Source organism: Balaenoptera acutorostrata, chromosome 14 (assembly GCF_949987535.1).
Source record: "Balaenoptera acutorostrata chromosome 14, mBalAcu1.1, whole genome shotgun sequence".
Classification (NCBI taxonomy): Eukaryota; Metazoa; Chordata; class Mammalia; order Artiodactyla; family Balaenopteridae; genus Balaenoptera; species Balaenoptera acutorostrata.
In genome coordinates, this window is record NC_080077.1 from 81212724 (window position 1) to 81226526 (window position 13803).

At 38.6% G+C, this 13803-nt stretch overlaps 1 protein-coding gene across 7 annotated transcripts in view; it reads right to left on the bottom strand.

Moving 5' to 3' along the window:
• Nucleotides 1–13803, bottom strand: part of MYO6 (myosin VI) — a 139759-nt gene that overhangs the window by 38171 nt on the left and 87785 nt on the right. For 6 of the 7 annotated variants that reach the window (XM_057527753.1, XM_057527752.1, XM_057527751.1 and 3 more), the window contains exons 17-21: nucleotides 12043–12170; nucleotides 9236–9331; nucleotides 8768–8941; nucleotides 4965–5003; nucleotides 2756–2849 (exon numbers count right to left, since the gene is read on the bottom strand). In XM_057527753.1, coding sequence (XP_057383736.1) covers nucleotides 2756–2849; nucleotides 4965–5003; nucleotides 8768–8941; nucleotides 9236–9331; nucleotides 12043–12170 — 531 coding nt within the window. Of the gene's footprint in view, nucleotides 1–2755; nucleotides 2850–4964; nucleotides 5004–7550; nucleotides 8434–8767; nucleotides 8942–9235; nucleotides 9332–12042; nucleotides 12171–13803 lie in introns of those variants that run through there. The other variant, XM_057527754.1, reaches the window with a different exon arrangement.

Here is a 13803-nt window from a genome sequence, read left to right on the forward strand (position 1 = left end):
CATCATTAATCATTAGAGAAATGCAAATCAAAACTACAATGAGATATCATCTCACACCGGTCAGAATGGCCATCATCAAAAAATCTAGAAACAATAAATGCTGGAGAGGGTGTGGAGGAAAGGGAACACTCTTGCACTGTTGGTGGGAATGTAAATTGATACAGCCACTATGGAGAACAGTATGGAGGTTCCTTAAAAAACTACAAATAGAACTACCATACGACCCAGCAATCCCACTACTGGGCATATACCCGGAGAAAACCATAGGTCAAAAAGAGTCATGTACCAAAATGTTCATTGCAGCTCTATTTACAATAGCCAGGACATGGAAATAACCGAAGTGTCCATCAACAGATGAATGGATAAAGAAGGTGTGGCACATATACACAATGGAATATTACTCAGCCATAAAAAGAAATGAAATTGAGTTATTTGTAGTGAGGTGGATGGAGTTAGAGTCTGTCATACAGAGTGAAGTAAGTCAGAAAGAGAAAAACAAATACAGTATGTTAACACATATATACAGAATCTAAGGAAAAAAAAAAAGGCCATGAAGAACCTAGTGGCAAGACGGGAATAAAGACACAGACCTACTAGAGAATGGACTTGAGGATATGCGGAGGGGGAGGGGTAAGATGTGACAGGGTAAGAGAGTGTCATGGACATATGTACACTACCAAATGTAAAATAGATAGCTAGTGGGAAGCAGCCGCATAGCACAGGGAGATCAGCTCGGTGCTTTGTGACCACCTAGAGGGGTGGGATGGGGAGGGTGGGAGGGAGGGAGATGCAAGAGGGAAGAGATATGGGAACATATGTATATGTATAACTGATTCACTTTGTTATAAAGCAGAAACTAACACACCATTGTAAGGCAATTATACTTCAATAAAGATGTTTAAAAAAAAAAAAAGAATTATTCTGTTGGACACTGAATTCCCTCGGGTTAAAGAGCGAGTGGAAGGCAGGAAACTGAGAAAGCAAGAAGAGAATATTCTTGGAGAGAAAAGCAAAAACTGGAGAAAAGAAAGTGAGGCCAGAGATAGGGAGGCAGCTGGAAGGGAATGTCGGTGAGAGGGAGTGAAGGTAAGGTTTCGATGGGAGAAACCATCTCAGAGCTTCAATACAGATCATCAATACCGAAGATTAATGAAAAGGCAGGAAGGGATGGATCCAAAGAACTACAGTCTCAATGAGGAAGAGAGGCACTTCCTACTTTCTACCAGGAGGGCAGTTGTGCAGGCAGAAGAAGTGTTTGGTAGCACACAGGTAAGGTTTTCAGCTTGTTAGTAAAAAGAGGTGAGGCTGTTTGTTAGCAGAGGCTCAGAGACTTGAAGAGAGCAGGGTGGGTCTGACTGGTCTGGGGAGAAACAGAACCTGCTGGCCAGGGAAACTTGGTGGGGCGGGTAATGAGGGCCCTTTGAAGGTTAGTGGTCATGAATCTGTAACAGTGCCAATCTATCTTGCCCACTTTCTCTGTGCAGATGAGGACAAAGGACACAATTAGATTCACAAACAGCTAAGGTTTTGTGAGAAGGGTCAAGGGTAGATGTAGCTTTGGGGAGCCCGAAGCTTATATAATTAGGGGAGGGCACTTTAAGAAAAAAAGTATGAAATTACAAATTACAAAAGCATACAAAATCAAGGTCGGGTTTTGATAGGAGCTCATTTAAATAAGGCACCCTGAAGCTAAAGCGACCTTAGCTTTCTAATAAATCCGCCTCTAAGAGTAGCAAGATAAGGAGTCAGGGAGGCAAGCGAGTTTCAGGAAGTGTCCCAGGCCTGAATCAGCAGGAGAAGAGAGGCCTCACCTGTGGGAGAGGCAGGGGTGGTGTGGGAGGGATGGAGGATGGGCACGGAGGAAGGAACACAGGGAGCCCAGGGCCCAAGACTTGGGTGACTAAGCACAGGCAGAATGTGGCCGGGTGAGGGGTAGAAAGTGGTAGTTTAACCAAGTGCAGAAAAGTTCCACAGAAGCCGAGGGTATTGTGTTGTTTTCTTTTTTTTTTTTTTTTACAAGTAGTGGAGTGGGAAGCAAGGACACCAAAACCCACCACGTGACCCAGTTACGTGGGGAACGAACTGCTGCAGGACTGAGAAGGCCACGGAAAGCACCCACGAAGGGAGACCTGGGTTCACAGCTGAAGAGTTTTTATAAATTTTACTTCAATGATGTAAAACATCGTAATTGTGAAATAAAACTATATCCCAATATTGCTCAAATAATTTGTTAGCCCTTCTTCTGTTATAAATAAAGGAAATATAAAAGTCTTACTGCACTTAAAAATAATCAAGATAGGGTTTCCCTGGTGGCACAGTGGTTGAGAGTCTGCCTGCCAATGCAGGGGACATGGGTTCGAGCCCTGGTCTGGGAGGATCCCACGTGCCGCGGAGCAACTAGGCCCATGAGCCACAACTACTGAGCCTGCGCGTCTGGAGCCTATGCTCCGCAACAAGAGAGGCCGCGATAATGAGAGGCCCGCGCACCGGGATGAAGAGTGGCCCCCACTTGCCGCAACTAGAGAAAGCCCTCGCACAGAAACGAAGACCCAACACAGCCATAAATAAATAAATAAATAAATAAAAATTTTAAAAAAAAAAGAACTCTGATCTAATCAGAGATCAGAAGGTTTAAAAAAATAAAAAAAATAATCAAGATAGTTGTGAATTATTTGAAAACACTGTATATATTAAATTTTATTTGAACTAAGACTCTCGACACACCCTGATATAGATTACAAAAACAGAGAAATACCTGAACATTGAAGTTGAGACAAAATTTGAGCTCCTTCAAAGTCGTGGCTTGCCATCCTTAAATTAGGCTTGATACAACGAATAAAGCTTGCTCCCTAGAATAATAAAGGTACTTTTAAAAATGATACATATAGGGCTTCCCTGGTGGCGCAGTGGTTGAGAATCTGCCTGCTAATGCAGGGGACACGGGTTCGAGCCCTGGTCTGGGAAGATCCCACATGCCACGGAGCAGCTGGGCCCGTGAGCCACAACTGCTGAGCCTGTGCATCTGGAGCCTGTGCCCCGCAACGGGAGGGGCCGCGGTAGTGAAAGGCCCGCGCACCGCGATGAAGAGCGGTCCCCACACCGCGATGAAGAGTGGCCCCCACTTGCCGCAACTAGAGAAAGCCCTCGCACGAACCAAAGACTCAACACAGCCAAAAATAAATAAATAAATAAATAAAGTAGCTATAAAAAAAATTAAAAAAAAAAAAAAATGATACATATAGCATTCTTATTTTTCTATTTCTATGAATACCAGCTACTTTCAGAGCATATTATCATTAACTTCTGAACCTCTTTTAAAATAATCACTAAGGAACTTAAGACCATTAGCATACTTTTATAATGTAAAGCATTTATATACTAATATTAGAAACATACATTTTAGATTTGAGTACCAAAAAATTGTGTTATTGTAAAAAGAAAATTCTCTCCTAGTAAAATATTTCAACATATTTAAACAATACATTTCACAGCATGACATACATGTGATTTTATTCTACATTTAAGTATATTTATATGCTGTGTTTCTGTGATAAGAAAATTGCCCTATGGCAAGATGGTATAAAATTATGCCTCTTAAAATTTAGGCCAAAGTGCTAAAAAAAAAAAAAAAGTCAACCTTTCTCATCATTCTATTTTAAAAACATATAGTAGGTCCCTGAGCTGCACCACTGCACATTTTAAAGTTTTGTTTGTTAACCGATATGTATTTTAAAAAGCTTAAAGGCATTCATTTACAATCCGTTATCAGATTTTTGCTGAATGAGGCAGAGAAAATATTGCTATGTACACAGTGAAACTGTTGGGAACTGAAGCTAATACACTAAACATCCAAATAACAGCTTCTCTTCCAAGTAGCCACCTTGCAAAGCTGAATAGTTAATGTCAACAATGACGCTCACTGCAAACACTTTTAGAACACTTTTTAGAAATGCCTTTTTTAAAAATCACAAATATAATCTAATCATTTTACAGTAGCATTATATTTGGGTGATTAAAAATAAAACACCTCCTCATCAGACTTGGTTTTTAAAGAAGGTCTGTCCTTAAAGAGATAAATATTTGCAAACAATGAGGATAGTTAAAAGAATTTCTTAATGGCTTCAAAAGCAAATCTAACAATAAGTTAAGCAATAATAGCACAGAGAGAATAAATATTTGGCTTTCAAATGACTACATGAAAAGGAAGAGTAATCAGTTAAGTTCTGTGGATTTGCTTAAAAAATAAGTCTTCTCATGAAATCATGCCTCATTTATATAACCCACGTATCAAATTTCTTTCTATGGTGAATTTTTCTTTAAAAAACAGAGAGAATTAAAATGTCTAGTTAAAAAAAAGGCTCCTAGGAAATACTGCCACTATAATACGGCATAAAAATATTATGTCCATTTTTTCCATATCAGCACTGTCATGTTCGAGAATGTTACCACCAGAGTAATAAAATGAAAATGAACTATATGCATTATCTTTAATCCTAAAAAATACATTTTCCTTCCCTATGATAACTAATTATTTTCACTTTCCTGAAGCTATAGGATAATCTTAATAACATTCAGAGAATTCTATAAATTTATAAAACAATTTGACTGCACACATATATTTGACCCTTCTTCAGAAAAAAACCTAACCAAAATGACAACCATTTTAAAAACTGATCTTTTTTTTAATGATGAAATTTGGTTTTAAATGAATTTCTAATTATTCCAGGTTTACTGTGCTTATTTGAGTAATTACTAATAATAGTTTAAGAGGACCATTTAAAAACCCTGTTTTTGAAGACTTCCCCGGCAGTCCAGTGGTTAAGACTTGGCACTTCCAGTGCAGGGGGCACAGGTTCAATCCCTGGTCGGGGAACTGAGATCCCATGTGCCTTGCGGCGCAGCCGAAAAAAACAACAACAACAAACAAACAAAAAACCCTGTGGCTTTTTTTTAAGTGTACTCACAGTACTTCGAAGTTTATCCAGAAGCAAATTTAACTGTGTCTGTAGAAGAAAGGAAATCACTTCATTATTTCAAAGAGCAAAAGTACATAATACCATAAGTAAATATTAGCTTTTCAACATTAGAATAAAATAACATGCAATAAGACTGATATATATAACACATTACAATTTAACAGCTTCTGGTACACAATCTCTTTAACAGATAGTAACATGCAGAAATGTATGATGAATATATGATGCCAAGGACAGTAACTTATTTTACTTACACAGAACTTATACAATTAAAAGACTGAGAATGAGCAATACTAGAAAACATACATGCACACTTGCAGGTGGGGTGAATGAGGAAGAAGTATACAGGCAATGCAAGAAGTTAATGAAACTGCTGGGGAGGCATTCAATAAGGGATCAACGGAGCAGTATGTGAACTCGTGGCAAGCTGGGTGTAGCTTGTGTCACGCACCCTTAAGAATGAAAATGTGTTTAAAATAATACACTAATGCTATGTATTAGGACTGTTTTATGTAACACCTTTCATAAATGAAACTGACCTGCCTACCTGTAGAAACCCTATTATTTATTTATTTATTTTTTTTAGGGTTTTTTGTGGGTTTTTTTAAATTAATTAATTAATTAATTTATTTATTTATTTATGGCTGTGTTGGGTCTTCGTTTCTGCGCGAGGGCTTTCTCTAGTTGTGGCAAGTGGGGGCCACGCTTCATCGCGGTGCGCGGGCTCCTCACTATCGCGGCCTCTCTTGTTGCGGAGCACAGGCTCCAGATGCGCAGGCTCAGTAATTGTGGCTCACGGGCCCAGCTGCTCCGCGGCATGTGGGATCTTCCCAGACCAGGGCTCGAACCCGTGTCCCCTGCATTGGCAGGCAGATTCTCAACCACTGCGCCACCAGGGAAGCCCAAAACCCTATTATTTTAAAACTTCACATTTCAATTATTCTTAAAGGCTAGGACAATTTTCTCAAGAAAAAATTTCTCTACTAGAAACCCTCTCTACTATTTTAAAACTTCACATTTCAATTATTTTTAAAGCCTAGGACAATTTTCTCAAGAAAAAGTTTCACAATGGACAGTACAAGTAGTTACTGCCCTTTCCTTTTCTTAATAATATTAAGTGATTTTAATGTACTCTGGTTCAGTACATTAAAATCATGCATTTGCTTTATTTCTCTGCAAAGTAAATTACTTAAATTGTTATATTGATTTTATACTGGGATGCTTATTGTACTACTTAACAAAAGATAAATTAAGATGTTAATTCTTCAATTAACATATTTATTCCATCACAGCTATACTTAATAATAATAATAGGTATACTTTACTGAATGCTTTCTATGAGTCAGACACTGCTCAAAGCTTTTCACGGGCATTATCATGTTTAATCCGCACCACAACTCTAATGAAGGATATATTAGTAGTCTCATTTTACAGGTGAAAACATTGAGGCCCAGAGAGATAAATCACTTGCCAAGATCAGGGAGCTAGTAATGGCAAAACCAAGATTCCAACAAGGACCTAACACCAAGGCTCATTCTCTTAAGCGTGATGCTGCAGAACACTTCAGACATTATAGGCTTAAGTTATAAAAACGGAGTGAATTTCTCACTGGTTTAAAAAAATACAGTCATACCCCACTGATGTGCTTGACAGAGTTCTAACAACCTTAACCAGTCTAGACCAGCACACAAATGAAAAGCAAGTGTAAGAGCCTCTAATTTGGAAAGAAAACAACTGTGACAAAGCCCATGCTTCCTAATCCATAGCACAGTATTCTCCCAAAAAATGGAGATAAAGTTAAGTCAGTAGAAGCAGCAAAAATAAACTATAGCATCTGAGAGAAGAGGGAAGAACGTCAATTACCAAAGAACAGCGGTCAAAGACCAAAAGGCATAATAAATAGCCTTACGCAACGCATGCTTTACTTGTATTTTATTTTTATTTTAAAGAGTACAATTATTCATGTATATAATAAAAGAATATGATTTTCATCAAAAAGAATTACTTTTTCTAACACACTAATAGTAAAAGAGTTCTATTTCAATAACCTGAAAATGTCACTTCACAGTGGAAAACTTCTGATTCTTGGTCATGTTCGATAACTGAAGTATTACTGTAAATGCTAGCCTGTTTTGTTTTATTGCCTCCCATAACTTGAATTTGAATTTGAATTTAATGAGCTATTCTACTATATTTAAAAATAAGAATTACTACTAATATTTCATTTCAAAGTATCTCAATAAAAACATTTTGAAATTTTATTATTAACAATGTTACATCTTTTAGTTACAGTTTTCAAGCAGTTTGATGTGCAAAATACATTGTATTGCATATAAGCAATTTTAAGGCACTTAAAGTCTCAATATAAAATACCTTAGTCCAAAGAATTTTAAGAATGTTTTTTATTTTATTTATATTGTCTAAAATTTCAAGTATGTTCTTGCTAGGAATACAACAATATCACAGTAGGAAAACAATTAATAAATGATATCCATTTCATACAGGCTAATGTACTATTTTAAACCAATCTGTTATCATTATGTCTATTTAAGAATCTAAGAATATCCAAATAAGAGAAAGAATATTGTCGAGAAGAAGAAATTCATAATTAATGAATATAACTTACAATAAAGTTTAAGACTTTTTATTCAGTTAACTGAAAAAATGTGTTATAAGCGCAATTCTCCTGTATCTGTGTTTCAGCTTTTGTTTTATAAACATGATTTTATCAAGTTAGTTATTTAGAGCCCATTTCAATCCGCACGGGATTTCAGGAAGCTTACACTGTTAGTATCCTAGTATTCTGAGTCCTAAATATTGTTCCTAATTACATCATTTTTAATATTTGAAGTACACATAATGAAAGGCAGATGCAGTTTTCTTGTAAACAGAACAAAAACACTCTGGAAATGTATAAGAGAGAAACTAATTCTATTCCTTTGATCTATTTATTATAATTTTTTATTCATGAAACGTGACACAAAGTTTTTAAATTATCTTTTTCTATGCAAAATACTCAGCAATCAGAATCAAATAGCAGTGTTGCATTTCTAAGGCACAGCATGTGACAATTCCTTATCAGACCTCAAAGAATAAATTCCTGATCCAAAGTTAATGAAACAAATGAAGTGTTCTTCAATGTCAAATAAGCAATTTGAAGGGTTTGCCACGCAAAGCATTTATCTGTTACAGAAGTTATTAAAAGCCTTTCATCACATTTTAGTGTAATATGCACACCCAAAATGCACTATGAGAGAAAACACGTTAAAAATGAATTACAAGATGAAATCCTTAACTCGAGCTGGGCTCTTTTTAACACGGCAGCCATTCTGTAAGTAGGAGTCCACGAAGGTGATCATTTACCTGAAGCCCCTGGCAGTGCCTGCTTTTCCTCTCTCAACTCAACTAGTCCTCTCTAGCCATCTGGAGCTGGACTACTCCAGCTAAAACAAAACTGCTGAATGAGGAAGGAAACAGAAAAACACATGGGAAAGAGAAGGTTTGAAGGTCAACCAGACAGTAAGCAGAAGCAAGAACATTAGGAGAAGCAATCAGACATGTTAAAGCACCAAGAAGGAACACATTCGTAAAATTACAAGGTTTCCGTAGGGTCAATTACTATGCCTACTGTATGTTATTTTGCATACAAACATCAACAGTTCAGGGTCTGCTCCTGAATCTCACTCGTGGGATTTCTCAGAGTGATCTACACTATCCACTGTAGAGTATAAAACAATTACAATTTTAATGCAGTAAGAAAAGAATTCAAGTAATACATTGAGCACAAATACCTTAAACTTGTTTCCCACGCTGATGAAGCTAAGTTTTCCTGCTTTTTGTTTCGTATCTTTGTTGTTATTTGTGGATGATTCAAATAATTCCCGGACAAATTTATCCCTGGATTCGCATATTAAGGACTCAAGAGACATATGTAAAGCATCGTTATTTTTTTCCACAAATTGAGTCTGAAACATAAAGCAAACAGGAATGATTCGGTCCATCTTGTGATAACATTCCTTAACATGGTGCTGCCCAGTAGAACGTTTCTGAGGTGGCGGAAATGTTCTGGAGCTGTGCTGTCCAATATCGCTACCACCTGGCAGTGGGGATATCGAGCACATGAAATGTGGCCGGTGTACTGAGGAACCGAATTTTAAATTTTATCTAACTTTAAATAGCCAGATGTGGCTAGATGTTACCACGTTGCACAGCACAGCTTCAACATCACATGGTTTCCTCCCGGTAAAAGTTATACTCACTGTTTCATAGCACACTGCCCCTGCGAAATGCCTGATGATGAAACCTTCGTCATCTCTGATGTTCCTGTGAACTGCCAGCTTAGACTTTCTGGGAATCTGAAAAATAATACATGCACCAGTGAGTAAATTATCAAAAATATACTACACAACTTCCTTTAGAAAACATCTGGCATGTGAAATACTTAAAATTATGAAGGGAGTTTTCATACTTTATATAATTATACTGCTTTTTAAATAAGCCTTAAAGTACCAGTAAGATCTAGCAAATATTTTTGGTTATAATCTCTTAGGAAAGAAAAAAGGACCAAAGGTTTATAAAGTTAAATGCTTGTGTCTAAAGTGGTGGCTCTTGAGCTTGGCTGCTGGACGAGAATCAGCTGGAGAACTTTTAAGCCTCTCACACCATTTACATCAGGTGATTCCTAGGCGTTGCCAAGGTCGAGAAGCACTGTTCTACAGAAACACCCAAACTACTGATTTAAACCATACACCCTAACACGTTTACACAATGAGCCTGAATCTATTTGAAGGAAACAACATCATTTTCCGGTTGTACTATCTAACTGTAATATCTCATGTTGGTATCGTATTTGAAAGTTTCCAAAATAAAAGATCACATCTGACCCTCAAAATAGCCTAAGGTTAAGAAAGACAATCTCATTCAAAAATGAACAAGCTAAGACATCAGAATCTTCCCAGGCTTTCGTTGGGTGAGAGAGCTAGCAGATCACAGAGCCCCCCTCTGCGTGGCAGCAGGCCGGCACGAGTCAGAGGGCGACCCTGGGGTCAAGACGCCGGCCTGCTGCCCAAATCCAGCACTTTCTCTCTACGCTAAACATGGAGGTCACCTGAGCACTCCGTGCCCGTCCCCTCACCTCTAGCACGGGGATGCAAGCAGGAGCTACCCCAAAGGATTATCATGGGGATCAAATAAAGAAATTCAAGCAAACCTCTTAGAACGTGCCTGGCACATGCTAAAGGTTCAATAAATGGTTATTAATAATTTTATTTTCAAAGACATACAATAAAAGTAATGATCTGTACAACTCGGAATTTACTGTCTTGCTCTTGTTCCCTTTTGAGGAAAGTGGCCATAGTCCATTCCCGATGCTTTAGTCTGCTGTCCTTGGAGCTCTATGTCTCTGAAACCCTGGTCATAATTTGTTGACTAGCAGTGAGTACTCTTGGTAAAGGCAACCAAGCATCCACAGACTGGTCTTCACAGAGAGCAGTGAATAAACAGGACTAGATGTACGTCTTTAATCTTAGCAGCAAGTTTTGTTGGGGACGCATACTGCTTTTTTTTTTTTTTTAATTTGTTTTATTTATTTTTGGCTGCGTTGGGTCTTCGTTGCTGCACGTGGGCTTTCTCTAGTTGCAGCGAGTGGGCTTCTCATTGCAGTGGCCTCTCTTGTTGCGGAGCACAGGCTCCAGATGCGCAGGCTCAGTAGTTGTGGCTCACGGGCCTAGATGCTCCGCGGCATGTGGGATCTTCCCGGACCAGGGCTCGAACCCGTGTCCCCTGCATTGACAGGCGGATTCCCAACCACCGCGCCACCAGGGAAGCCCCACGCATACTGCTTTTTTCTATCTCCACTGAACAGAGAGAGGCAGTCTCCACATCATGAGACTTATTTAAGGATACAGAAGAACTCCAAGTCCATGGAGCAGGTAGTTGTGAGATGCAGTCCCCAGAGAAGGTTATCATAATTATAATCAGCTTTTTAATGCCTTCAACCTATTCACGTTCTTGATTTAGTTAATGACGTATGGAAACAAGAATATTTGCTTTCATTCACTTAAATTCCTGGACCCATCAAAGCAGCAAATGTTATACTATGCTACAGTCTCAAAACAATAAACGGTACAGGAGGCAGCTGCCACTCTAAGCAGCTTCTCTCTTCTTCCTTCCTTCCTTTCTTTGTTGTTCTAAGATGAGGCAGCGCCTACCTTCATGGGTGAAATTAACATCCACATTTCTCTGTGCTAGTCAGCTCTTTCTGGGTGCAAGGATGGAGTTGTGCTTGCATTACCTCAGGTGATGGTGGTTGAGTGTAAAGATAAACCCAGAGCTAGGTGAACATGGAAAACACCTCAACAGCTGCACGCTCCAGCCTTATGGAGAATGGCCCTACCGTTCACTGCCGCAGCAGGTAGTCAAGCACAGCAGTTTACGGAACCAGGTCTTCTGACCCTTTCAGAAGTGTACTTCTCATTTATTTCTACTGCCTTCTGTATCTGTTTTTCCCTTTAGCTAATTCTTCTATTGCTGCAGCTTCTATGACCCTCTCTGAGTACATTTTTCCATTCAAAACTCCCAAGGAAAGAGCATCAAAATCAATTTACCTATCACTAAATGAATTGCTTCCACCAGTCAGACTCTTAGCCACAAGCTTTGCTGGTCTTACAAATTTGCAGACAGGTAGCTGCTTGTGACTCGAGGTGCTAACCCCTGGAAAGTGATCAAGGTCACATGATACAAAACAGAGCAACTGATGGCCACTTAACTCAGAACGGAGAACGTAAAAACAGGTAAACTTTTTTGTACATTTTAGATAGGTGAAATGTAGTTTATATCCAGCTAAAATCGCCTTGATTAGATAGATCAGCAGCAGCAGAAACATACAGATACAAATTAAATGGTCATCTATAGAAGATACTGTGCTGGATTAATTGCAGAAGATGTTTATAGCTGTTCAAAGCCTTACATAACTTATGATTCTAATTACCTAATATCTAATGTCTAGTACATCTTTCTAAAAGTTTTTCTTCCCACCAGAGGCTCAATTTTGAAGTAGCAAACTCACAGAGAGTCGGAAATGGTCTTTGTGCTTCTGGTGAACTTCAGATGTAAAGTGCTGATCACTTGGCTGGGGAAGGCGATTTTCTTCATCCAAAATATCCAGTATTCCCGCTAATTTTGCTTCAATTAAATCTATTTCAAAAAATCAGAATATGACAGGATAAAAAACATAACATTTTAAATTTACTGATCACAAATTTTGAGGACTGGTCAGAAACAATGTAACATGATTCTGTAAGTATTGTATTCTCCCACAAGCTACAGAGAGCAGATGAATTTTATTTCACATCTGCAATTTATTAGAAAATAACATCATATATTTAATATAGGTTTTAGAAAAACCACTCCATAAAGAAAGCAACTAACATAATAACCATTCTATCTGTAAGCTAGGACAGAGGCTAAAGAGCCAGAAATCCCTCCACTCCCGCATGACATCTATATTCAAATTGAAGTAAAACTACACAAGTTTTTGCAGGTTTAGCTTTTTAAAACTGTTTATAGATATGGATTCAAAAACTTTCCAGCAAAACGTCAGTAACAGCACATATTTATGCTCCTTCCATTCATGTTTTTGAATTTCCTGCATGTCCAAAATAACTATAAAATGTAAGCTGCTTAAATACATAAGCAGTGCTAAATGGGACAGACTCTAAAAGCCGCAGGGCATAGGAAGGGAAATCCAGAAGTGCTAAATGGGACAGACTCTAAAAGCTGCAGGACATAGGAAGAGAAATCCAGAAGTGCTAAATGGGACAGACTCTAAAAGCCGCAGGACATAAGAAGAGAAATCCAGAAGTGTTAAATGGGACAGACTCTAAAAGCCGCAGGACATAGGAAGGGAAATCCAGAAGTGTTAAATGGGACAGACTCTAAAAGTCGCAGGACATAGGAAGAGAAATCAAGATTCTGACTGCACTGGTCAGAGCATGATGCTTCTTGGGCAATTAATGGAGGTGGAGGGGGACGTGCTAACTGAGCTATAAATGAGAGTATTCTGACAGATGCACGACCGAAGTGGGCTGAAGGAGAAATGGAAGGGGAGGAGTTCCAGCCAAGATACCTCTGAGAAAGGATATGGTGTGTGAAGGGATATGCTGAGTGGACCAGGTAGGATGTGAAAGTGCTTTGAGAAGAAACACGAATGTAAAGTACTGTTATTATTGTTATTGTTATTACTATTACACTATCTTGTCCAAATCTAGCACGAGTCGCTGACTCAACTGTCAGATTCCATTTTCAAAGCAAGGCTTGCCCAACAGCTGATTTCAGAGATGGGTGGGAAAGAAAAAGGCAGACTGAGCACTTCCTGGGTGGGACAGGGAAAGGCTTCTCTACTGATAAAAACAGACAAGGAAAACAGAGACCCTGTTCTCCTGCTGCACGGTGCTATCTGGATGGGACAAGTGGAAGTTGTGATGCCAGAGGGTGCAGCCTATGCAGAGAATAGAAACAAAGAACTTTTGCAGATGCGCAAAGCCAAATCCTGGCAGACGCCTCGGGCTTCCCCACACGAGATAAGAAATCCCTTCACTGCTTAAGCAATTTTTTCCTCCTTAACTTATTCACGTTAACTGTTTAAGAAAGAAAATATCCCTCACAGTAGATAGAAGGAATTTTACGAAAACTTTCAGTATAGCTGAATTCGATGCCTTCATAGGAAAAATAACTTCCTAGCAGTACTAGAGAAGTAAAACCTCTCTCAAGTACCACAATTTCAAGTCCCATCACCAGCAGAGCACAGAAAAATTACTAGTGAAATCTC